Source organism: Pipistrellus kuhlii, unplaced genomic scaffold (assembly GCF_014108245.1).
Source record: "Pipistrellus kuhlii isolate mPipKuh1 unplaced genomic scaffold, mPipKuh1.p scaffold_m20_p_3, whole genome shotgun sequence".
Taxonomy (NCBI): Eukaryota; Metazoa; Chordata; class Mammalia; order Chiroptera; family Vespertilionidae; genus Pipistrellus; species Pipistrellus kuhlii.
This window is the reverse complement of record NW_023425529.1, coordinates 32,010,346-32,036,409: the sequence shown is the minus strand read 5'-3', so window position 1 is coordinate 32,036,409 and position 26,064 is coordinate 32,010,346. Positions and strand designations below refer to the sequence as shown.

General features: G+C 43.9%; 1 protein-coding gene across 11 annotated transcripts in view; it reads left to right on the top strand.

Annotated features, from left to right (window-relative positions):
* The first annotated feature begins 15,727 nt into the window (after positions 1–15,727).
* CAPRIN2 (caprin family member 2) overlaps positions 15,728–26,064 on the top strand; it is a 40,999-nt gene continuing 30,662 nt past the window's right edge. For 8 of the 11 annotated variants that reach the window (XM_036456690.1, XM_045587884.1, XM_045587883.1 and 5 more), the window contains exons 1-4: positions 15,809–15,933; positions 17,053–17,315; positions 19,782–19,844; positions 22,609–22,695. In XM_036456690.1, the coding sequence (XP_036312583.1) occupies positions 17,067–17,315; positions 19,782–19,844; positions 22,609–22,695 (399 nt within the window). In that variant the 5' untranslated portion in view covers positions 15,809–15,933; positions 17,053–17,066. Of the gene's footprint in view, positions 15,934–17,052; positions 17,316–19,781; positions 19,845–22,608; positions 22,696–26,064 lie in introns of all 11 variants that reach the window. The other 3 variants (XM_045587886.1, XM_036456692.2, XM_036456691.2) reach the window with 3 other exon arrangements.

Sequence of the window (26,064 nt, the reverse complement as noted above, 5' to 3'; positions counted from 1 at the left end):
AATAGTTCACAAGCTGCTTGTACTCATTTTGTTTTTTCTTTTTTTTATATATATATTTTATTGATCTTTCACAGAGAGGAAGGGAGAGGGATAGAGAGAGTTAGAAACATCGATGAGAGAGAAACATCGACCAGCTGCCTCCTGCACACCCCAACCTGGGATGTGCCCACAACCAAGGTACATGCCCTTATCCGGAATCGAACCCAGGACCTTTCAGTCCGCAGGGAGACGCCCTATCCACTGAGCCAAACCGGTTTCTGCGTGTTTTGTTTTTTTATTTATTCTTTTGATACCCCATGAGGTAGGTGCTATTCCCCTATGTTGCCGATCAGGAAGCAGTGTGAGCAAAGCCAGTGACGTGCCCAGAGCTGAGAGCATGTGGGTGCTGGGGTGTGCCGCCCGGGGCCCCCTCTGGAAGCAGCCAGACTCTAAGACTTTGGATGGGGACGTGCACTAAGTGGGGGTCAATGCACTTAGAAGTCTGGAATCTCATATTCCCAAGGGCCCTGGAAGCCTCGAAGGGACCCCCCCCTCCCTGTTAGGGGTCAGTGCCTCTTGTTCATTTGCAGCTGATGCAAGATAACCCGTGTCCTGCTCGGATTCATTCCCACCTCCTCTCCAGGCCATCAGACCCACAACAAGGGCCAGGTCATGACATAACCCTGCCAGAGACGTGCTGGGCTGGCTGAGGCAGAAAGGGACTATGCCAAGAGGCAGTTGTAGGACCCAGTCGGTCAGGAGCTGCGAGTGTATGTTTGGGACAGGATCCTGAGGGTGCTGAGTCGGGGGGCACAGAAGATCACACCGGGGAAGGGAGCGTTTGTTTAGGTGAGAGCATTATCTCACGGCACAGGACTTATACCTTAGCAAGCAGCCCAGGAGATGATGCCAGTACACTGGTACGTGGCCTCCTAGACACGTGAAAGAAGTATCAGCTCACCTTCAAGAGAGGTAGAACTGGAAACGTTGAAAGAAGGAATGAAAGAGGTAGAAGTGGCAAACGTTGAAAGAAGGAATGAAACGTCCAGAAGGGGGCATGCCAGAGAGAACACGCTCCATAGGCCAGAAAACTCCATGTGCCCTGGTGGTCAGTGTGGCCTGTGAGGAGCTCTGAAGGCCTGGGCTGCTGCTGAGGGAGCTGTCACAGACTGGGCTCGCTGAGAGTAACCGGGAGCAGAGGGTTCTGAACTCATAGAGGCTGGGTGGCTGACCTCACTGCCGTAGGCAAGGTGGGTGCCATGATCCTCAGGAGCAGCTGGGAGCCCGTTGGCTGTCAGCACAGAAGGACAGGGTGAGGGTGAGGAACAGCTCTCACACCCGTTACAGAATCACACCCCGCGGGCTCAGCTCAGGGAGCCCTGAGGTTCCGCTGGGGGAGGTCTCCACTTTGTTTTAACTGTTAGGCTCTCATTCTTGTTTTCTGTCACTGTCCCTGGGTTTCTTTCAAACATGTGCCTTTACCCCTTGGGGCCTTTCTCCACCAGGATTCTAAGAGCAAGGAAGGTCCAGAGCCCTATGGAACTCAACTAACTTATCTCCCCGCACCCTCGCCCCCACCCTGCATCCAGAACAGCGCCACCCACTCCAGATCCTACACTGACCCTTCTGGCGAGAACGGAGGCGCAGCCCTCACATCCGGGGATGTGCTCTGAGGCTCAGGTGAAGAACTCCAGGTAAGAAAAGCTACCTATATCTTTGACTTTTTTTTCACCTTTTCTTTTTTTTAAATTTATTGATTGATTTGAGAGAGAGAGACAGAGAGAGAGAGACAGAGAGAGAGAGAGAGAGAGAGAGAGAGAGAGAGAGAGAGAGAGAGAGAGAGAGAGAGAAAGAGATTCTTATATGTGCCCTTACCACAGAATGAACTGGAAACCTCAGGATGATGCTCTAACTGACTGAGCTTGCAGAGGCTGGGGGTTCTTCGCCGCTTCAGACAATGATGCATTCACCAAGGGGGTTCTCAGGTGCCTTCTGCTTCTCAAGCTTCGAACTGGCTGCTATCCTTTCAATAGCTTTCATCTCTATGTTCTCACCCTTCAGCAAAAACTGTTCCTTCCTTTCCCATCACTAGAACCCACTCTTGGAGCTTCTCTTTGCAGAGGCTCCGCCTGCAGGCCCCTGTCATAACTCTGCCTACTAGCTTTTTTTTCCTTCCAATTACACTCAAAACCCAACCTTCTTTCTACCTTCAGTTCCCTAAGTGGTCTGGCTCCCTGCTTTCCACTCAAGTTGTATTTCATATCATTCTCTCCCTTGCTGGTAGCTCTAGCCACATAGGTTTTCTCACCTCCCCACTCCCCTGTTTTAAAATAATAGAAGCTTATTTTTTGTTTTAAGACCCTTGAACTTTCTATTCCTAAGATACTCTTACTCAGATATTCTTTCAGTCCGTAAGCAAACGCTCTATCCACTGAGCTAAACCGGTTTTGGCTTACTCAGATATTCTTAAAGCTAGTTTATTTAGGAAGGAGGAGTTGAGAAAAAGAGAAGAATTTAGATGATTTTTTTTTGGGGGGGATAGAATTTTGGTTTAATCAGCTTGGATGGGTGGACTGGGGGAGGAGAGAGGTGATTTGAGGTGTCTATTATTAGCTTACATTAATAGAGTGCTTGAGGGCTGTATTCGTTAGCTATTGCTGCATAACAAATTACCCCTCCACATGTGGTGGCTTAAAATAATGAATGTTTATGTTCTCACAGTGTCTGTAGGTCAGGGAATCTGGCTGTGGCTTACTTAGCTGAGCCTTCCAGCTCTGGGGCTCTCACACAGCTAAAGGTGTCTGAGGACTCACCCGTAAGGATCCTTTTCCCAGCTGATTCTGGTGCTGGCTGGCAAAATCCGTTTTCTTGCAGGTTGTTTGACTGGGGCTTTATTTCCTCACAAACTCTTAGCCAGAGTGTCTCTCCGTTCCCTGCCGCTGGGCCTCTCCACGGAGCATCTCACAGCACAGGAGCTGGCTTTAGAGAGTGCTGGCTAGGGAGGAGTCCATATTTTGTAACCTAATCACAGAAGTTATAGTCAACCACTTATTTTATTTGTTTCAGGAGACAAGTATTTAGGTCCAGTGCACACTCAAAGGGAAGGAATTGCCACAGACCTGAATAGCAGAAGTTGGGATCCCTGGGAGCTATATCAGAAGCTGCCTACCACAGGCACTATTCTAAGTGCCCTGCACGTTTTATTTTAGGCCTTACAACACACCTTACAGTAGACATGCTATTATTGTCTCCATTTCACAGATGAGGTGCCAGTAAGTAAAGTGAGTTGCCTGAGGTCACACAGCTGAAGTCAGTGGGCGACAGAGATTTGAACCCAGGCTGTCTGATTTCAGCATCTGTCTTAACTAGTTGGTGATACTGCCTGAAGTGGAGGTGTCATGAGCTGGAGTCTAAACTTCTTGGGGGAGGATTGGGTTGGCCAAAGAGGTGGAAAGATGAATGAACTAATCCTAAAATAAGAATCGCATCTGATTTCCAGTTTTTTCTCTCTCTGGCACCCAGACTCCTCCAGTGCCAAGGAGGTAAGAAAAAAATAGATTTAAAACTTTTCTCCCATTACTCCTCTCTCCCTCCTTATCTTTCTTTCTCTCTCCTTTCCTCCCTCTCTCCCTCCCTCCCTCTCTCCATTCCTCCTTCTCTCCTTCATGTCTTCCTTCCTCCTTTCTACCTCCCTCCTTTCCTTCCTTTCATAAATTCTGACTGCCAACTGTGTGCTGGGGAAAGTACTAGATTCTGGAGAATATATTTTTAGCTCTCTGGATACAAAAGATGTATCATTTTGAGATATTTTTAAACAACTGTAGTTTTTCCTAAAATCATCTACATTAACATGAACTGTCTTCCTGTGAAATGTAGCATCATTAAGTGTTGTGACAGGACTAGGAAATAAGCCATTTGTAAAGCACTAACGCAGATTCTAACTGGGCTTGCTACTTTGGCTTCCTCTATTATTAAGCGAATCCTTAATTTAACATATGACATTGAAAATAATTTTACAATATTTCCAATTAAGTTAAATTCTCACATTACTTTTGTATTCTTTGTCATTGCATGTAGAATGATAAGATTCTGTTTTGCATATTATTAATGAATATGGGGTATGTGTTTCCATTTGGGTCACTAATAGTTCACTATTATCTAATTTCAGAAATGAGTTCAATACTCAATCTACAAATTATAAAGTAACCAACTTATCCAAATCAACCACAATTCAGAGTTAAAGCCCACATTACAATTTTTCTACATTTGTAGCAATCCCAAACAAGCCAAAACTTCAACTAAATAGATTGGACAGAATTTAGAAGTTCATTAGCAAGAATTTTGACCCATAATCAAGATAGGCCATCACAGAAATGAAGAAGAGGTGAAATTGCACATTTTATTTTTATTTTATTACTAGAGGCCTGGTGCATGAATTCATGCATCAGTGGGCTCCCTCAGCCTAGCCTGAGGGATGGGGCGAGAACTGGCTCTCTGACATTCCCTGAGGGGTCCCAGATTGCAAGAGGACACAGGCCAGGTCGAGGGGACCCCCCTGCCCCCCGCCCCGTACACAATGGGGGCTGGGGAGGGATGTGGGAAGTTGGACAGATGGGGAGAAACCTCAGGAGGGCTCCAGAGCATATATCTCACTCAGTCCTGATTGGCCAGATCTCAGCAGCAAGCTAACCTACCAGTCAGAGCATCTGCCCCCTGGTGGTCAGTGCATGTCATAGTGACTGGTCAACCAGTCAACTGTCTGCTCCCTGGTGGTCAGTGCACATCATAGCAAGTGGTTGAGTAACCTTAGCATATCATTAGCATATTATGCTTTGATTTGTTGAGTGGCCAACCAGACACTTAGCATATTAGGCTTTTATTGTATAGGATTATTATTTTTTTGTTAATCCTCATCCAAGGGTATTTTTTTCATTGATCTTTTAAAGAGGGTGGAAAAGAGAGGGAAAGACAGAGAGAAACATTGATGTGAGAGAAATACATCAATTGGTTGGCCTGGTCCAGGGAGGAGCCTGCAACCAAGGTACATGCCCTTGACTAGAAGTAAACCGGGACCCTTTGGTCTGCAAGCTGACACTCTACCCACTGAGCCAAACTAGCTAGGGTAAAATTGCCCAATTTAAACCAACATTATCTAATCTCCATTTTATAGTTGGAGATAATTGAAGGGACAACCTTGCTTTTTACTTAATAAAAGACTTAAAAGCAATGGGAAAGTAATTGTGCTGCTTTCTGCTGAATATTTAAACTATTACCAAGAAAAATGTGTTTTAAAAACCAGCTGATGGTGAATATCAAGAAAGAACGAGCTATCTGGGAAAATTAACCTATTACAATTTTAATTTCAATATGAGCCACCAATTTTGTTATACTATGTCAACGTAAGAAACATTCAAACCTGTAGAGAATTTCTGTGAGTTGATTTGAGCCAATGCTCCAGAGAATGGCAGTTTTGCACCTTATTTTGTATAATACATTACAATAAAAAGAGAAGATGTAAGTGGGTTACAGGAAACCCATTGGTAATAGATTGATAGATTAGGGAGGCGAGAGAAAGCAAAGATGGGGATTGCATAGATAGAAAGCAAAATGATAGATGTTAGGGTTGCCTAAGGAGGAACACATGAAGCCAAAAGGAATGATAGATACATTTATTAGGTCATCTGGATACCAGATGCGCTGAGCCCCAAAATGGCACCAGCACCAAAGATGGAGATTCAGGGATTTTAAAGGACTCTACATGGGGTTTTTCTGGGTGGAGAGTTCTCTGGGCAGGTCTGGAAGGGAAAGATAATGGTCTCAGCAAGTGGAATGTGGTTTTAGCAAGTGGAATGTGGTCTAAGCAAAGGGAATGCTGGTTGTGAAGTGGTCTAATGGTGACTTCCCAGGGGAGGGGATGCTGATCAGATTTAACAATAGATGTATACATCTTCCACATAGGTGGGTGAAGGATAGTTAACAGTGAACAATGAGAGGGTTTGTGGTCTCTGCTCTGTTGTGGTGCCTGGGTTTTGAGGAGTCTGGAAAAAGAAAATTACTTTGACATTCCAATGGTATGTTATTCTAGATGCAAAAAGATAATAGACAGGCTTACGTGAGGTGAAAACTGACCTTTGTCAGGGAAGCTTCTAGCCTAGTACGTGACTACTCACCACAAACTGCTTTTCGTTAAAAAGTTTTTATTGCAGACAATTTTTTTCTGGTTATTTCAGGTCTCCGAGTTTGTCAAACAGCCTTGCAGGCCTGCCCTGAGCTTATCAGGCTTAGTATGTGGTCTTTTTTTCATCCACAACGGTTAGGATTTCTGATTAAAAAACAGACACACAACTATTTCCAAGGGATAAATCTGAGAGAATCTCACAATAGCTCCATTTGGCCATTAAAAAAAAAGTCATCATAATTGCAACCATGGACATATTCTGGTGATTTACATGGCTAAATCTAAGAAATTTGTCTATTAGAATTGTAAAAACTTGCTTAACGAAAGTGCTCATTTTTATGTGGCTAAGAGTCCAACACAGATATTCTCCAAAGATCATCATCATCGCCAGTCAAGTAAAATCAGCATTCTAAAGGATTCACTTAGCTGGGGACATTGCTCTCTGGGCCTCAATCAGTCTACCAGTTAAGGCCTATGAAACACTGACTAGTTTTCAGCACGTTTGTGGGTGATGTGGGGCTGTGGACGGCATACCTGCTGAACACCAAGACCTCGGGGAGTTTTATAAAATAAACCAACAGATTCCTTTGGTTCCTCTTCTGAAGATTCTCCTTGGTAGGTTCTGGCACAAGGCTCCCAGGAATCTGTTTTTGTTTTTAAAATATAATTTTATTGACTTCAGAGAGGAAGGGAGAGGAAGAGAGAGATAGAAGCATCAATGATGAGAGATAATCATTGATCAGCTGCCTCCTGCACGCCCCACACTGGAGATCAAGCCTGCAACCCATGCATACCATATGCCCTGACCAGTAATTGAACCTTGACCTCCTGGTTCATAGGTCAATGCTCAACCTCTGAGCTCTGCCAGCCGGGTTTGTTTTACTTTTTAATGGTAAAAACCCCAACACAAACTTTGTTCAGTACACTGAAAGATACAAAGATGTTGAAATAATTTTGCTACACATGCTTAAAACATAACATTAAATGAAGACGGCAATACCTCTATCCATAGCAGAGGTTACAAATCCTATATAATAAAAGTATAGTATGCAAATTGTCCCCTTGACCAGAAGTTCTTCCGGGAGTTCGACATGGGAGTGGGGCCAGCTGGGGAAGGGAGGGAGGCAGCTAGGGATCCTACCAGTGCACAAATTTCGTGTACTGGGCCTCAAGTAATACAGTAATAAGTTAAGTATTCCTCACAAAACCCCAATAAAGTACTACTGTCATCTCCTTTGAATAGGTGAGGAAACTGTTACTAAGTAACACAAATAATTGTCAGAGCTGGTATTCAAATCTAAGCAAAGTGGATCTAAGAGCCTATGCTTCTAACCATCGGGGCTGTGAATAGGGACATATCAGTTTATGCTGCTGTACCAACATAATGTGCATGGTGCCCCATCTCATTCTCAAGAGGTACCACTTAGATGAGAAACCATATGGTTACACTACTCTAGGTGCACAATGTCATGCTAGAAAAAAATTAGAAAAGAAAAAGAAATTCTCAGTGGGTCAGACACTGAGGATTTTCTGAGACTGAACACATGCGGAATCTGATGGGAGAGGGAACTAGTAACCCAGAACATGACTGAAGAAAGGAAGTGTGTGATCATAAAGAAGCAGTGACCCAGGGGGCCTCATGCCTGGAGGGGGCCCAGGGGAAACGGCATAGGGAGGACTGGGTGACGATGACAGGAACAGAGACTGCAGTTGTAATAGATTGCAAAAATGGTCACAACACTTCTCCCACTAAGAAGAGGTAGTATCTCTCCCCCATCCCCCTTGAATCTGGGCTGGTCTTAGGAGTTTCTGTGCTGAAAAGGGCGTGATTGAAGTGATGCCAGGTGAGCTCTGAGCAGGCCTGGGCTAGCCTGGTGGAAGATGAGAGACGTTTGGAGAAGGATGGAGGTGCCCTAACCCACAGCCAGCTGCTACCTACAGACATGCAAGTGAGGCCACTGGGGACCAGCCAACCCCTGCAGACAGCTGACTGCAATCCAGGAGCTGCCTGCCAGTGCATGAGGAGGGCTATAGAGGAACTGCCCCGGAGCCCGAACTGCTGATCCACAGATTGTAAGCTGGATAACGGGTGTTATTTTAAGCCCCTGAGCTTTGGGGTTGTCTGGGATGCTGCAAAAGCTAACGAACACACCAGGAAACCCCTGCAAACATCTCCAACTTCCTCTCCTCAAAGGTTTCAGCAGAGTTTCTTTGGGGGTGTCTGTGCCAGACAGTAATACTGGAAACGGAGGGGCAGTGGCTGGGTCTAAAGTCACCTGGGGGGAAAAAGGCCGCTGAGCCCAGAAAATCGGTCCTGAGGTATCTTACCCAGTGAGACGTGCAGAGTCTATTCTTCTGTAAGACAAACCATACATATTGAGATATGCAAAATGAGATAAGGACAAAGTAAACGTTGCCAAAAATCTAAGAGAAATGGTTCTTTATCTGGAAATTATTCTTTTTTTGTTATTTTATGTTGCTGTCAAAGAAAACCCTCCCATCAGGCCTATTCCTGTGTAACTCAAGTACTAGAATTACAAGCCAGTGTTACCACAGCCATAATTTTTGTCCCAAGAGAGGTCATTAAAAGAATTAGAAACCTTTTCCCTTTTGAATCAGAAACTTGCTCATGCCAGGAGTTTGGCTGTGAATTGCATCCAAACCCCTATTTTATTGTTAATATAAGTAAATGAGATCCGAACTGCTCACACGTTTGCAAAAGTAACTCCTCTCCCAGAAGGCAAGATGTAGCATTGCTTTATGAATTTATTCTTTATCGAGGTGAAATTCACATATAACAGAATTAATCCCTGTAAAGTCTACAAGTCAGTGGCATTTCGTGTATTCACATGTTGTATAACTACCACTTCTCTCTAGCTTCACTGCTTTTTTATCACCTCAGGAAAACACTCATCATTAATTATTCACCCACCCCCTCCTTTCATCCCCTGATAACCACTTCCTGTGCTTTTTGCCTCTGTGGGTGTGTCTATTCTGGATATAGCATAAAAATAAATAAATAAAATTTTTTAAAAAAGGAATCCTTCATTCTGGCAGACCTTTTGTGTCTGCCTTTTTCTTAGCATAATGTTTGCAAATTTCATCCCAGGTGTAGCATGCATCAGTACTCCCTGATTTAATATGACTACATTATATTCCATTGTATGTGTGTGCCACAGTATGTTTCAGCACCTTTCCATCGATAAGCATTTGGATGGTATCCACCTGCAATAAACTCAGTTCCATATAGGGTGATATTGTGTAACATTTGTTAGAATCAGTTTGGCTACTGAAAATGTGATCTCTGCTGAGGGAGAATTCTCCCTTCCTTCTTTAATCTAGGACAGTGGTCGGCAAACTCATTAGTCAACAGAGCCAAATATGAACAGTATTGAAAGAAATCGAAATTTCTTTTGAGAGCCAATTTTTTTAAACTTAAATTTCTTCTAATGCCACTTCTTCAACATAGACTTGCCCAGGCCGTGGTATTTTGTGGAAGAGCCACACTCAAGGGGCCAAAGACCTGCATGTGGCTCACGAGCCTCAGTTTGCCAACCAGGGATCTAGGATAAAGAAAACATAGTTTTGTCCAATCTCTTCTCGCACCTCTCCCATCCCCATTCCCCCTCTTACGCCTATGGATGAAGACAGTGGCAGGGGGTAAGGGCGTGGGGTGGGGTAGGGAATCAGATGGAGGGGAGCTATGGGGAGGGGGGGAAAGACGAATACCTGTAATAATCTGAACAATAAAGATTTATTATATAAAAATAAAAAAATAAAAATAAAAAAATAGTTGAAAATACAGTGTAGTAAAACAAACAAAAATCCTAAAACCTACTATTTTTTTTTAATTGATTTTCTACAGAGAGGAAGGGAGAGAGATAGAGAGCTAGAAACGTCGATGAGAGAGAAACACCGACCAGCTGCTTCTTGCACACCCCCTACCGGGGATGTGCCCGCAACCAACGTACATGCCCCTGACCAGAATCGAACCTGGGACCTTTCAGTCCGCAGACCGACGCTCTACCACTGAGCCAAACCGGTTTTGGCATGTTTTTTTTGTGTGTGTTTTGTTAAAAAATATTTTTATTCATTCCAGAGAGGAAAGGAGAAGGAGAGAGAATTAGAAACATCAAGGATGAGAGAGAATCATTGATTGGCTGCCTCCCACACGCCCCCCACTGGGGACTGAGCCTGCAACCTGGGCATGTCCCCCTGACCAATATCGAACCCAGGACCCTTCAGTCCTTAGACCGATACTCTATCCACTGAGCAAAACCGGTCAGGGCTAAAACCTAGTCATTGCTTAGGTTACACACTGTTAACCACGCAGAACCAAAAGTGGCAGGGAACATGCTTCTGCAAACGGATACTTACATCCTTCATCTCTCAGGTACCCATAAATGTGGGCCGATGAGTGAATGTTGTATGACCCTGCTTTGCACCTTGGCACAAGGCTCCCACGGGCAAACAGCCCAGGCCCTTTTATTTCAGGCACAGTTGCCCTGGCACCTCCCCCATCTGCCCACTGGGTCTCCCCCAGGCACCAGACAGGTGGTAGTTGCTGAGCTCTGTCAAAGGAAGAGACTAGCCGAAACCGGTTTGGCTCAATGGATAGAGCGTCGGCTTGGGGACTGAAGGGTCCTGGGTTCGATTCCGGTCAAGGGCATGTACCTTGGTTGTGGGCACATCTCCAGTAGGGGGTATGCAAGAGGCAGCTGATCGATGACTCTCTCTCATCGATGTTTCTAACTCGCTATCTCTCTCCCTTCCTCTCTGTACAAAATCAATAAAATATATTTTAAAACAAAACAAAACAAAACAAAAACAAAAACAAAAACAAAAAAAAACAAAGGAAGAGACCAGCACGCAATACTTGCACAAACAGCTGAGTTTAATACTTAGCCGGAGCATAGTCTCCCCCAGGAGAGCGAGGAGCTGGTTCATTAGGGCTTGGGAAGTGCGGGGCTGAGGGGGCGGATGGTGGACGCTCAGAGGCAGTAGTGGGTTGAGGTCAGCTGTGGAAACCGGGTTGTTTAGAAGGATGTGCATTGGCTGGCTGTTTCCCCCGCTGACTTTCAGAAGTATGTTCCCTTGGGCAAGCTATCATTGTTCCACCAAACCAGTTTAGAACTGGTTGGGGTGGTTCCTTGTTGCCATAACTACAGAACACTTCATCTTTTCTGAGGCGCGTGGGAACCTTTTAATTCACTTTTCTTTTCCTAGGGGCGTGGGAAAATCATAATGTATGATTTGTGGAGGACAGGCATGCAGGCTTGCGCTCAGAGGCAGCTCAGCAGCGAGGCCGAAGCCCAGGCTTCTCACTCCATCCGGCAGGCTGGATACTTGCATTGAGCTGGGCTTTTTCTTGAGTCTCCACCCAGAGTCTTATTCGGGGATTAAATATGAAGCTCTGAGGAAGAAGAGAACAGGAGGGCAGACAATAGTAAGGAGTACGAGAGCGTGGAGAGATGTCAATCAAAGTTTGGAAGCCACGTAGCAGATGGGCAGTTGCTAAGGGATGGAGCAGACCGGGGAAAGCTGAAACCGTGCTGCTCGCTGAGGGAAGCCAAGAAGTGAAGCCTGCGTTAGAGCCCTGGGCGGTCTCAGGAATTGCTAAAGGCGTACCCGCACCGGAAAGATGGGTTGAAATCCTGTAAGTGAAGAAGTTGGGCCCTGTATCGCTTTCAGCAAGAACCCACCCCAGAGGAACACGGGAGGGTGTTGAGTTGAGGGACTCCGAGGTCCGGGGCGGGGAGAAGGCAGGGAGCTCTGCAGAAAGTGGGGGATTAAGTGGAAGTCGATATTTCGCCAAGTGAGATCCTGAGGCGCTTTCCCTCACGGGGCTCCCAGAATACGGGCAACCGGGTTGCCACCCACCAAGGCAAGGAACCCGAGGCAGATCTCTCCGGGGGGGGGTGGGGGGGCGGGGCAGGGGCAGGGGCAAGGACCACCCCAGGAAAACAGACCTGGAGATGTGGGAGGCGCCTCCCAGGGAATGAATGCCTGGGCCTTGCCCAATCATTCTGCGATCAAGTCTACACACAGAGCTTCTTGCTAGGTTTTAGTGCCTCACTCTTAAATGTAAATGAATAAGCAAGATTTGCCAGACATTTGGGGAAAGTCTTTGGCATAGAAAGAAGATACCTAGATAGAAGGCTTTGAAGGAAACTGAGACAGAGGAATCAGAAAAATGAAGACCTGTAACTCTTGGCCTCAAAGTGATAAAAAGCTGTTGCATTTACAAAGAAAGAATGAGATGTTTTTTAAAAGCCATGTTTACAAAACAAAACAAAACAAAACAACAACCCCAAAAACAACAATCTGCCAAAGCCTGTTTGGCTCGGTGGATAGAGTGTCAGCCTGTGGACTGAGGGGTCCCGGGTTCGATTCTGGTCAAGGGCATGTACCTTGGTTGCGGGCACATCCCCAGTACAGGTTGTGCAGGAGGCAGCTGATCTATGTTTCTAGCTCTCTACCCCTCTCCCTTCTTCTTCTCTGTAAAAAATCAATAAAAATATTAAAAAACAAAACAAAACAAACAAAAAGAACAAAACCATTAGGGATCATATAATAGCTATATGACTATAGGAATATTATTTAACCCCTGAGACTCAATTTTTTCCCCTATAAAATGGGGATAATAATAGTAACTAATACATAGTTGTCACGAGCATTAAGTAATTTAGTACATGAAATAAGTACATAGTGCTACTGTTTCGCTTGCTATTTTATTGTATTTTATAGCAGGGCAGATATCACCTTGTTATTGAGTTTTAGTGGGTCAATAAGTTTATTTGAATAATTGCTACTTTTATTTTTTATTTTTCTGATTTCAGAAAGGAAGGGAGAGGGAAAGGGGAGAGAGAGAGAGAGAGAGAGAGAGAGAGAGAGAGGGAGAGAGAGACATCAATGATGAGAGTTCCATTGATCTTCTGCCTCCTGCACACCCCACACTGGGGATTAAGCTCATGGCTCTAGCATATGCCCTGACCAGGGATTGAACCATGACCTCCTGGTTCATAGGTTGATGCTTAACTCCTGAGCCACACTGGCTGGGCAATAATTGCTACTTTTAACTTTATCAGATTCTTAGAAAGAAAATTTTGGTCTACATAAGCAACATGAAAAGTACTTTTAAAATTAAATGAGTAGTAATTATTTTTAAGAAAAAAGAGGATATTGTCAACTTTTTAAAAAAGGTGTGTGTGTGTGTGTGTGTGTGTGTGTGTGTGTGTTTAATTCAGTGCAAAGCAACATGCCTGGCCTATCTCAACTCCTTCACTGCCTGTGGGGGGAAGATGCGTCAGTTCCTTAGCCTTCTCCTTATCTGAAATGACCAAGTTATAAAAGTATCTGCTGCATTCAGCTTTAAACTTCACAATACTCTTATTTTTCTTAATGTCAACAGACTTGGCATCCTTTCGCTTGGCTACGAGCAGAAAGTCCTTGATTTCCTCAGTTTTGCGGGATGGCTACAAGGGGGAAGGAGAGCAACATGATCTACTGAGACACAATCTCCTACAAATGTTATGCTATGCTTAAACAGACTGCACCTTATTGAGCTTGAAATTTAATTATTTTTTAATTTTGCATTCTTTTTTTTTTTAAATATGCTTTTATTGATTTTTTTAGAGAGAGAGGAAGGGAGAGAGAAGAGATAGAAATGTCAGTGAGAGAGAAACATTGTTTGGCTGCCTCCTGCACGCCCACTAGTGGGGATCTATCTCATAACCAGAGTATATGCCCTGATCAGAACATCCATCCATCTTTTGGGGCTCCTCTTGGTTCAAGGGTGGACACTCAATCACTGAGCCACACAAGCTGGTCTTTCGTGATTCCTTTTCTGAATCCATGTTTGGAAATAAATCTGTATAGATTTATTCAGAATTATTCTATGTAGTGGAATTATTAGGGTCTATGGCTAGATCCATATGAACCAAGATATAATTTTTCTGGGTCAATGAGAAGGCAAACATTTCAGATTAATATGACTGAAATACATTCTTTAGAGAGTATGTCAACTCATTAGTCAACAGAGCCAAATATCAACAGTACAACGATTGAAATTTCTTTTGAGAGCCAAATTTTTTAAACTTAAATTGTATAGGTAAGTACATTGTTATTAACTTAATTAGGGTACCCCTAAGCTGGCCTTTGCTAAAAACGTCCTCAATCTGATTGAGGTACACCTAAGGGGCCAAAGAGCCACAGGTAGCTCGACCACTGCTTTAGAGTCATTAAATCAGGTATAGGTTTAACCTGTGCTGTGACTTTGTGCTTACTCATTGATGAGAAAGTTGTCCTTCACATTTAAAATTGTTTTTAAGCTATGCCCACTGTTTTGATTTTCCTGCCCTCCTTCTCATTATCTGCACTTCTTTCTCTGGTTATAAACAATGAAACAAATCAACAATCTAATATTTGCCTGGCCTTCAAGGACACATATGGGATTCAGAGATTCAAAGCAAAAGTGCAACATTAAGGTACATTATATCACTAGGGGCTGAACAGAACATAGATGATAACTGGAAAAATACCGTATCAAGAAATGTTAAAAGTCATGATGATTTTTGTGTGGGTTCGGCCAGCACTTTTGAAACTTAGACCTTTGTTTCCTTGATTATAGTTCTGAGTTTTCTCTGTTCTTCTCTTGCTAGTCTAAATCATTTTTATCAGCCTCAGGGACAGAACCAAAACAATTCTCTTTAATGTAATAGCTGGACACATACTGGGGCCCAAGTATTGCTGGGGCCCAAGTAGTGCTTCCTCCCTCCCCCTCTTATTCATTAGTTATGAAAAACACCATCCCTTCCTTCAGAAACACTGATGTATTTCCACGCTTTCTCTTAATTTTATGCAACCTTAACAGATTTTTATCAGTTTTTTTTTCTTTTAAGTGCCAATTCCTCTGTTTCAAAGCAGCAAATAAAACCGCCTCCCACTCCGTGTTTATGGCAGCATTGCGGCCTTCTGTTCTTCCAGGCAGTCTTTTCTTGGGACACGTGGCTTTCCCCCACCCTACTGTCAAGGATGGACTGACGGGAGCCGGGGTTGGAGTGGGGTCAGAGGCGGGGGCAAAGGCACCCTTGTGTTTCAAGAGTGCCCACCTACACCGCCAGAGGCTCCAGCTCGGTTTAACGGGCAATTCCTCCAAGGGCCTGCGGCCTGAGCGATCGAGTGATCGAAATCACCTGTTCAAGGTCAGCACCTGCAATGATTCCTGCTTGCAGTCAGCGGGGCCCCACAGGACCCTGAGGGGTCTACGGCGGGCCGGCTCTTGGCTGCCTGCCGGCTCTGCCTCGCGCCCCGAAACCTGCGCAAACGCGGGGAGACCGCGCCCTCTCGCGATCGCGGCCCCGCCGGGGATGGACCTGGAACCACCGCCTCCCACTCCCTCACCCTCACCCCCGCTCCCCCAGGCTGCGGCTGCGGCCGCGGCGGAGGCGCTGGAGGAGGAGGAGGAGGAGGAGAGTAGGAGAGGAGGAGGAGAGGAGGAGAGGAGGAGGCCCTGGAGCGCACGGGCAGCGCGCGGGCGCGTGGGGGGAGGAGGGGGACGCGCCTACATAAGCCCCGCGGGGCCCGGCGCGCCGGCCCGGGAGGAACGCGGAGTCGGGAGCGCCCGGCGCCGCACACGCCGCCGCTGCCCCGGAGCCGAGGGGAGGGAGCCGGTGGGAGAAGCCGGGCGGGTGGCGCCGGGCCACCTACAGAGCGCTCCTGGCTCCCGCCCGTCTGCGAAGCCGGCCCGGGCTGCGGCACCGCAGCGGCCTGCGGAGGTGAAGCCGGGCTGCGGCGGCCCGAGGGGGCGCTGGCCGGGCGGGTGGGCAGGGCTGGGCGCTCCGGTCGGGGAGGTCCGGGCGGGTGGGGGGACCCTCTCGGCGGTGGTCCTGGGTTTTTCTCCGGGCGCTCCCCTTGTGGGGCGCCTGCGGCAGTGGCCCGGGCTGGCGCCCGGGCGTCCCGAGAGCTGGGGGGATGGCGGGGGTCGGTGTCCCCGGGCGCCCGGTGGCGGCGGGCGGAGGCGCGTCTCACGCGGGCCCCGCGGGGGTTTGGGGTGGCGCTGACATGCACGCGGCTGGTGATGCCCTCAGTTCGGGGATGCTGCTGGGCGTGGGGGTGGAGGGACACCTCCGAAGCGCGGGATGAGGCGTGTGCGAAGGCCACGGACCGGGCCGTGGCAGGCTCCCCAGGATGGCCCCGGAAAGCGGGGATTGGTGTAGTGATGGGTTAGTTTCAACAAAACAGAAAACCAACTTAGGGCACTCCTAGCCCGAGAGTCAGGACTTCCTACAGATGTGCGGCGGCGGACTTGCCTTGCTGGCCCCAGAGCAAGCAAAGGGTAGTTAGCCTGCTTCCAGAAGTCACTTTTCAGTGAGGGAGTGAGAGCTCTAAAGAAATTGTGTGTTCTGTTTTATTTTATTTTATTATTTTATTTTAATTTTATTTATTTTATTTTAGTGTGTGTGTGTGTGTGTGTGTTTTCTTTTTTAACGTTGTCAGTGATTGGGCTCCAGGCTGGTGGTGAGGATAAGGTGAGCAGGGAAAAGCCTAGTTGCTTTGTGCCATTGGAAAGTCTTCAGCATGCAGATTGCTGTCATGAAAAGAGGAGCTCTGCTTGAGCAGCAGTTCTTCCTCGTGTGTGGAGAACTGAGTTTCTTGAAACGTCCCCCGCGCTGTTGATTTTGCTGGTAAAAAGGTGCCAGTCCTTGGCACTGATTGCCTTCCGCGCAGGAAGACGGAGGCGCGGCCTCTGAAGCAGCTCTGGGCGTTGAGCGCGCTTCTGCGGAGGAGAATTTGGAGGGGGCGGGTCTAGATGTCTCCGGGAAAGGAAGGTCCGTATGTACCCTTCTAGTCCTGATTTACTGCGATACTTAACTTTTCCCCCTTCCCTCCTCCAGGACCAGCTGTTTCAATGGTGCAGTTCTCTTCCTCGCCTTTTGGTTACCAGTCACCTTCGGGCCACTCGGAGGAGGGAAGGGAGGAGACTATGAAGTCAGCCAAGCCCCAAGCGAACCACAGCCTTGGGGACAGCCAGCGCGCTCTGAGCCCCTTGCAGTCTCCTCTCCGGTCCGTGGCCTCTCCTTCTCAAGCCTATGAGACCTACATTGATAATGGACTCATATGCCTTAAACACAAAATTAGAAACATCGAGAAAAAGAAGGTAATTTTTAAAATTTTTATCTTTCTTTCTTCCCCCTAACCAGGCATATGCACCATTTCAGGTAAGGGTTAAGGAACTGACATTTTGGCTTTTAATGGGGCTCATAGATTCCTTCCCAGAGGTTTAACCTTGGGATGTAGCTGGCTGAAAACATACAAGCAGACTAAATAATGGATATATTAAACATGTTGTGTTTGATTTGTCAGCATGACTGAATACAAATATTCTTCATGGTAAAATTATGCATGCTACTGTTGAAATATTGGAAGAGCTAGCTACTTTAAGTCAGATTAACTCCTTGAGTAGTAATGTTTCTTTTCAGAGATTGCCTTATTATTATTATTTTTAGCTCGTTTCCTGTCTGACTTTCTGTAGCAGTGGATAGTGCAGTATAGATGCTGCAGTCATTGGAAGCTTTAACGATGGTGGAGCCAGAAAATGTTTCAGCACTTATGTTTGTGTTGCTAGGCGATCCTTTAAGATTGGTAGGTGAGCCGAAACTGGTTTGGCTCAGTGGATAGAGCGTCGGCACACGGACTGAAGGGTCCCAGGTTCAATTCCGGTCAAGGGCATGTGCCTTCATTGCGGGCACATCGCCAGTGGGGGGTGTGCAGAAGGCAGCTGATCGATGTTTCTCTCTCATCGATGTTTCTAACTCTCTCTCCCTCTTCCTTCCTCTCTGTAAAAAATCAATAAAATATATTAAAAAAATATTGTTAGGTGAAAGCATTGTAGAGAGCCTTGCAAAGGGGCTCTGAGGTTATACTCAGCCTCACGTTACAATAGATGCTGATGTAAAGATCTCCACATCATTCCTCATTCCCTGAGTCATGTAGCCTGTGGAACAGTTGCTTTGTTGTGTCACGATTCTCTTTGCTCGTGATGATAAGGTGAGTCATTCGCTCTTTGACCTTGGCATCAATATTTTTATGCCAAGACCTACTTACACCTTAGGAGAGTTATTTGTAATGGAGGAGTGAGAAGAGATTTTTTTTTTCTTTTAAAAAGAGTCTGACTCTGTTTCTTTTCCTTCTAAAAATGTTTTTTATTAAAAAAAAAAAAAAATATATATATATATATATATATATATATACATACATACATACCCAGGAACGTAGTGAAGAAGGGCTAGTTATGAGTAGCTTCTCTGTAGCCCCTAGCTCTTGCCAGTTGTCTTTTGAATGCATCGAGTTGATCCCCAGTGTGATAAGGTGACCGTGCCTGTGTCAGCACAAGCACAAATTCCCTGCCACTGTTGGAAACTAGTCAAGGCAGGACCTACTCAAAGCAGGATCTACTGATGGAGACGTGTTAGTTCTTCTCCCAGGTGGAGGAACTGTGTGTGTAGGTAACTTATCCTCTCTGACTTCATGATACCACCTCTTTGAATACTATCTGACATTACCAAAGCTTTTGTTTCAAGCTGCTGAGAAAACATTTTAAAACTATCAAGCCAAATGGGAGGAGTCTAAATGTTGCTTTTCGAATACCATCGTGGACCATGTAATTTTTATGGGGACAATGAGTGCAATTTATTTGTTGTGTGTTTACTTAAATATCATTTAATGTAAAATAGCTTCAGTTTGAGGCTAACAAAATGCTAAAAAAGAAATATTTTACATTTTTATACTTCCATTAGGAACTTTCTTATCTGACAAATGCCACAAAACTCAACAGGTGACTAACGGTTTAAGCATGAGGTTCGAGCAGGGTTTCTCAGCCTCAGCACTATTGACTTTAAAAAAATATATATATATTTTTATTGATTTCAGAGGGGAAGGGGAGGGAGAGAGAGATAGAAACATCAATTATGAGAGAGAATTATTCATCTGCTGCCTCCTGTATACCCCACACTGGGAATTGAGCCCACAAGCTGGGCATGTGCCCCTGACTGGAATCAAACCTGGAACCCTTCAGTTCGCAGGCCAATGCTCCATCCATCGAGCCAAATCAGCTAGGGCCAGCACTGCTGACTTTTGAGGCTGGATAATTCTTTGTTGTGTGGGGCTGTCCTGTGCATTGTAGGATGTTTAGCAACATCTCTGGCGTCTACCCACAAAAATGCCAGTAGCATGCTCCACCTTTCTGCCATTCCCCAAGTTGTGATAACCAAAAGTATGTCTAGACATTGCCAGATATGCCTGGGGGACATATTGCCCCTGATTGAGCGCCACTTGGTTAAGGGCATGGGATTGACTAGTTAAGTCTCTGTAGTCTAAATATGTAGAGAGGCTATTAAGAGAAAAACTTTTATTAACTTTTGTAATACCAGACAAATGTTCATTTGTGTGTGATATTTTCCCCCCTAACTAGAACTCATGTTTTCAATTGCTGCGTGCTTTGTAGTAAAATAATACTTTTGCAGATTGATCGATTACTTTAGTAACTGTTTTCATAAGAAACAAAGTCTATTTTTTTTGAGAATTTTATATCAGACTATAAAAGATGTAAGTTTCTCTTTTGTAGCTCAAATTGGAAGATTACAAGGATCGCCTGAAAAATGGAGAGCAACTTAATCCAGACCAATTGGTAAGCGATTTTATGATACTTTGGCCAGAATTGCTGGTTTCTTTTTCCAAATAAAACTGTAGATAGACTTCATGAGACTAAACATTTGATAGGCCAGAAAAAAAATCAGTGAAATCTGGCTTTTTTTTTTTAAACCTAACTATATATATATATTAGATTATTTATAACTTTTTAAAATGTTGTTTAACTTGTCCATGGTATACCTGGTAATCTCAAGATTTATTAATTTAGAGGAGGAGACTTTTTGCAATATGGAAATTAAAAAAAAACGACAAAAAATGTTTCATTGATGTTTACCATTTTGACTTGATCACATCTCCTGGCTAAGAAGGGAAAAATTAATCTAAAAGTTATTTGATCTAGCTTGTACATCTATTGTCTTTTACCTTCTCAATGAAGGTTTTGGTTGTGTGTCATAGATTCTGGCATTCAAGGTGGTCTTCCTGGCCACATTGACTCTTCTTCACTGGCTTGAATTTTTGTGATGTAGTAGATTATGGCTTTGCTTAGGCACGAATTTGAATCGTGTGAGCTCTGACAATGATGTGCTCATATGCTATAGCTGGTGAGAGGACTTAGCTGGACATCCAGCATCTCAACATGGGTTTGTGTAAGTAGTCATAGTATGTTTAATAACGTTTAGAGTGATAAACTTTTTCTTTGTGTAAATGTCCATAAAGAACGTGTTCTGATAAGGTAGGATTGTTGATTTAGGGGAAATATTGGGGGTAAGGATGGTGGTTCTCAGGATAGCTCTCTAAACAATATCAAGGACAAGGCTATATTTCAGAGCTCCAGCCAGACAAACTTGAATTGCAATAATTCTTACCATCTTTATAACCACTTATTGTTCTATAATACTAACTTTGATTTCTCTCTTGAGAGATATGCTGCCAACTGCCAATTTTATATTTGCCAATAGATTAGTTTTGTGAACTTGAGATTTCTTTGTCCAGTTGCCTATTTGTCACCGGATTTTACTCTGCCCGCCAAACCCATATCCCTTTTATCTTAGCTATGTCAGTTAATGGCTTGATGAACTAGAAGGATGGAGTTGCCAGGAAACCCTGGAGAATTTATCATCTTTCTCCTTATATTTTACATCTAGCTTATTAACAAGTCTGATTAGTTCTTCAAAATAAATTTAGGAACTGACCAGTTTTCATAAATCTTTTTTTTATAATATATTTTATTGATTTTTTACAGAGAGAAAGGGAGAGAGATAGAGAGCTAGAAACGTCGATGAGAGAGAAACATCTACCAGCTGCCTCCTGCACACCCCCTACCGGGGATGTGCCCACAATCAACGTACATGCCCTTGACCGGAATCGAACCGCAGACCGACGCTCTACCACTGAGCCAAACCGGTTTTGGCCAGTTTTCATAAATCTTGCTTCTGTTATCCTGGTCCAAACCACACCATCTTCCATCTGCATCGCTGTAATAGCTTCCTCACAGGTTTTTCTGTCCTGCCCTCTCTCTTCAAATCTCTTCTCAGTATTGTAGCTTCAGTAATCCTGTTCACATGCAGGTCAAAGGGTCATTCCTCTGCTCAAGGTCCCCTTTGGTTCCCATCAGGGTGGCAGTGTGACCTGCAAAGCCCTATAAAATAGGCTCCCTGCTTCCTTTTACATCTGTTGCATTTCCCATCCCTCTCTCCCTTGTTACCTTCAACCCAGTCACACTGGCCTTGGTGCTGTTCCTCAAACATCGCAGGCACACATCTGCCTCAGGGCTTTTGCATGTGTTGTTCCTTTTGCCTGGGATACCTCCCCCCTTTCCCCCAGATGTCTAACTATTGGGGATAAGGATGGGGAGCTCAGTTCGCACCCTCCTTCCATTTTTGGTTGGAAGGTCACCCAGTAAGCCTGTCTTGACAACACGTTACCTCTGTTTTCCCATTCACATTCCTTAGCTACTTTCTTAAATTTTCTTCATAGAAGCACTTCTCTGACAAGCTGTAAAGTTTTGTTTGTCCTTCCCTTACAGTGTAATTTTCATTGGAAATTTTGTCTGTTCACTGCTGTTTTCCTAGTACTTAGGATAGTGTGTAGTATATAGTAGGCATGGATTATTACATACTAGAGGCCAGATGCACAAAAATTCAAGCAGGAGTAGGCCTTCCTTCCCCCAGCTGCTGGCACCAGCTTCTCTCTGGCACCTGGGACCTGGGCTTCTATCCTCCAGCCACTGGCAGGTACCCAGGGCCTGGGCTGGCTTCCCTTGGGCCCTGGCTTGGTCAGGAAGGACATCTGGAAGATGTCCAGCCTAATTATCATCTTTACTTATCTGTAAAATCTTTTTAAAAATTGTCTTTTAGTTTGAAGTATTTCTGTAACAATCTTACTTAATTTTGCTTGTCATAGGTAATTATTTACAAGTCTCTTCTACCATAATATACATTCCTTGAAGTTGCTTATTTATCTGTATGCTCCTAGTTTTGCTACTTGTGTAGTATATTTGAGTAGTAAAATGAATATTGACAGGAAGCCTGTTGGCTCAGTTCTCTTAAAACCCCAAGGTCTCTCTGACTTTATAGATATCATCAACATTATTATTATGGCTCAGATTTCTAGTATAAAATTTGAATTTTTAAATTTAACTTTATATACCTTCTAAATACTCTTTCTACTTTTTCAATTAGATATAGTAAATGTCTAGTCCATAAAGTCTTAAATCTCCTCTTACGTTTTTAAGGAACACTTATTTTGACATTTGTACTCAGAAGTTCACAGAATTGGTGTTTTCTGCTCCTATTTGGTAGGAAGCAGTTGAGAAATATGAAGAAGTGCTGCATAACTTAGAATTTGCCAAGGAGCTTCAGAAAACCTTCTCAGGACTGAGCCAAGATGTGAGTATGTTTTACTTAAAACCAGTTCCACCACTAATCTGGAAGAAAATGTCAGGGTCTGCTGATGGTACTTTGTTATCATCCATCTCATTCCTGCTCATACCTTATTGTGGATGTGGGTTGAGCATAGCTACTTCAGAACTCATAGTTTTCAGATTTCTGGAGCTTCCATAGAACACAATGATGTCTGAATGTGAGACACTGTGGATAAAGTATTAGTTATCTAATTAATGTGTATTGTTTCACTGTGAAACCATAGCAGTCACCGAGAAGGGAATAAAAACTATTTTTATGGGCACATTTATTAAATACTAGAGGCCCGGTGCATGAAATCCATGCACTCAGGGGTGGGGTGTCCTCAGCCTGGCTTGTGCCCTCTTGCAGTCTGGGAGTCCTCAGGGGATGTCCAATTGATGGCTTAGGCCCGCTCCAAGCCAGCAGTCAGACATCCCTAGCACTGCCACTGAGGCGGGAGAGGCTCTCACCACCGCCACTGTGCTCAGCAGCCATGAGCCTGACTTCTGGTTGAGCAGCGCTCTCCCTGTGGGAGCACACTGACCACCAGGGGGCAGTTCTGGCATTGAGTATCTGCCCCTTGGTGGTCAGTGTGCATCATAGCAACTGGTTGTTCAGCTATTTGGTTGATTTGCATATTAGCCTTTTATTATATAGGATATTTTAGAATATAGGCCTGCACATTTATACTCGATAAACATCTAAGGTCAGCATTACTTAATGTACTAGGAAACTTGGATTGTTAGACTCTTCTGGATACCACGGCAGTTATTACCAGGAAGATTTATGATTCATGTTAGAGTTAATCTGGTCTCACCTGTTAGGTTCTCTATTTTGATGATTCAAACTTTTATCTCTGGCAAACTGAATCATTAATTAATGTGAAATCTTAAGCATTCATTAACAGAGTATTCTTCACTGTTTTAGAATCTTAGTTAGAAGGCCCTTGTAAGATCATGTTCTAACAATTGAAATCTTCTTTGTAAATTCATTTCTGTATTGGGAGCATACCTCATAAGATAGTTTCTTCTACTTTTTGGTTATTTTGTTCTTGTTTGGTGAACTGAAATTCTCTCCTCCGTTTCTCTGGCATCAACCACCAGCATACCCTGTGCCTCCAGAAAAAAATCCCACCAAAAACCCAAAGCATACTTTCTAGGCTGAAGACATCTACCATCTTAATCCTTGTAAAATAGTCCGGAGTTCTCTCTTCTGGATGTCTGCCTTCATTAAATCTCAGAGTTAGTGTGTAAGTCTAAAATAGCCTAGTGTGGAGCCACTAACTTCTGTTTTCTGGATATTTCTGTTAATGTAAGTCTAAGATGATATTAGCTCTTTTTGTCAACCACAACATATTTTAACTCATTGCTATTCATGAGTCACTTCATTTTAGTACTTACTATTAATTCCACAGTTATTAAATATTTATAGTCTATTTTAGAGACAGTACTTTTAAGTCAATTTGTCTTCTTATGTGATCGATTCTCAACTCTCTTCCCCCCCAAATATGTTAAGTTTATTTAGTTTTGGTTCATTTTACTCTAAAAAGATCATTCATATCAACCTTCTGTTTGAATGGTTGGAAATGTACCTTTAATACTTAAAAATTTTCCATTGACACTCTTTACTCAAAGTTACTCTATCAAATTTTAATTTTCCATACAGGAGTTTATTTTTTCAATATGTGGTTTTTTGGTTTTAGATATAAATCTTTTTTAAGATACTTTCCATGTGCCATAAACCTACAAAAATCCACTTGTTTTTATAGCAACCCAGAAAGTAGATATAAGTTGTCCCCATTTTTCAGATAAGGAATCTGAGAATCAGAACAAAAGGAACTTCTTCCAAGTCATATGACCAGGAAGTGGTAGAATAAAAGTAGAGCTCTAATACTTTTCATTCTTAAAAACTGTGTACTTGCCAAAACCGGTTTGGCTCAGTGGTAGAGCATAGGTCTGTGGACTGAAAGGTCCCGGGTTCGATTCCGGTCGAGGGCATGTACGTTGGTTGCGGGCACATCCCCATTGGGGGGTGTGCAGGAGGAGGCTGGTCGATGTTTCTCTCTCATCAACATTTCTGGCTCTCTATCTCTCTCCCTTCCTCTCTGTAAAAAATCAATAAAATATATTAAACACACACACACACACACACACACACACACACACAAAACCCCCCCAAAAAAACAAAACACCTGTGTTCTTCCATTTACTTTTATAGATATGGTACCTGTATATTCACTTGTTTTTCCACTTCTATGGTCTAGAGCTAGCTTTCAAACTGCCAGATTTTGTTATGTGTGAGATTATTTTTCTTTGTTGAGGTGCTAAAAAGTATTTGGGAGTGCGGCTTAATGAATCACGACCCTAGAAGTACCTGTCAGTACCTTCCAGCCCAATAATTATTGGGCTCTTCTTTTACTAAAGTTTAAAAAATTTTTTTTTAAATTTTTTGTTAAATCTCTTCTGTGATAGCCAGTTTTGCAGCTTGTGTAACGTTTTCTTCTTTCCCTTTAGCCCAGCCACACCTCTTTTAGTCTGCATGATAGGAGCTTTGTCCCTTGCTGGGTATTTTGCATCATGGTTCAGAAAATAAATTTGATTATTCAGGACTGTTGGTTGATAGCAGCTTATACTTCTTATTTCCAACCTGTCCTCCATTGGAAGAAGAGGAGATGATGTAACATGACTTCTTAGCTTCTATATAAAGAGGGAGAAAGAGGGTGTTATCAGGAATGTTTGTGACAGGAGCATCTGATTATAATCTAGGAAACAACATGCTTTCTTACTTGATACTTGATTGACTCAGCAAATCTATGAAGTTTGTCATGTGTCCAGTTCTGTCCTGGGCACTAGTGATATATTGGTGAACAGTGGACATATAATCTTTGTCATCATGGAGTTGAAGCCCAAAAGAGAGAGGGGGGATGGCAAATAAATAAAAAGATAACCATTTGATATAATGGATACTTGGATAGAGGAAGTTCAGGGTAGCATGAACTCATAAGAACACCTAATCGAACCCTGAGAGATGGCTAACTAGAGATCTGAGGTTATCTTGTGATACCATCTTGAAGATGCCCTTGGCATCAGTTGCCTCTCCCTACATCATCATGAGACTGTGTCATTATAAGACTTGGATAGTTCAACTTGCATTGCATATTTTTTCCTCCTCTCAAGCGGAAACGGAAACTACTGTAGTTGTTTGGTTAATTAGTACTGCAGTGAGTCCAAATTAAAGTCTCGGAAAAGATTTTCTGAGCCTTCGCCATCCTGAAGAAAATACCCTTAACCCATTAACCCCTGCCTCATTCTCACACTTTTATTTTCATTCCTTGTCTCCTGTCCCTGAGAGTAG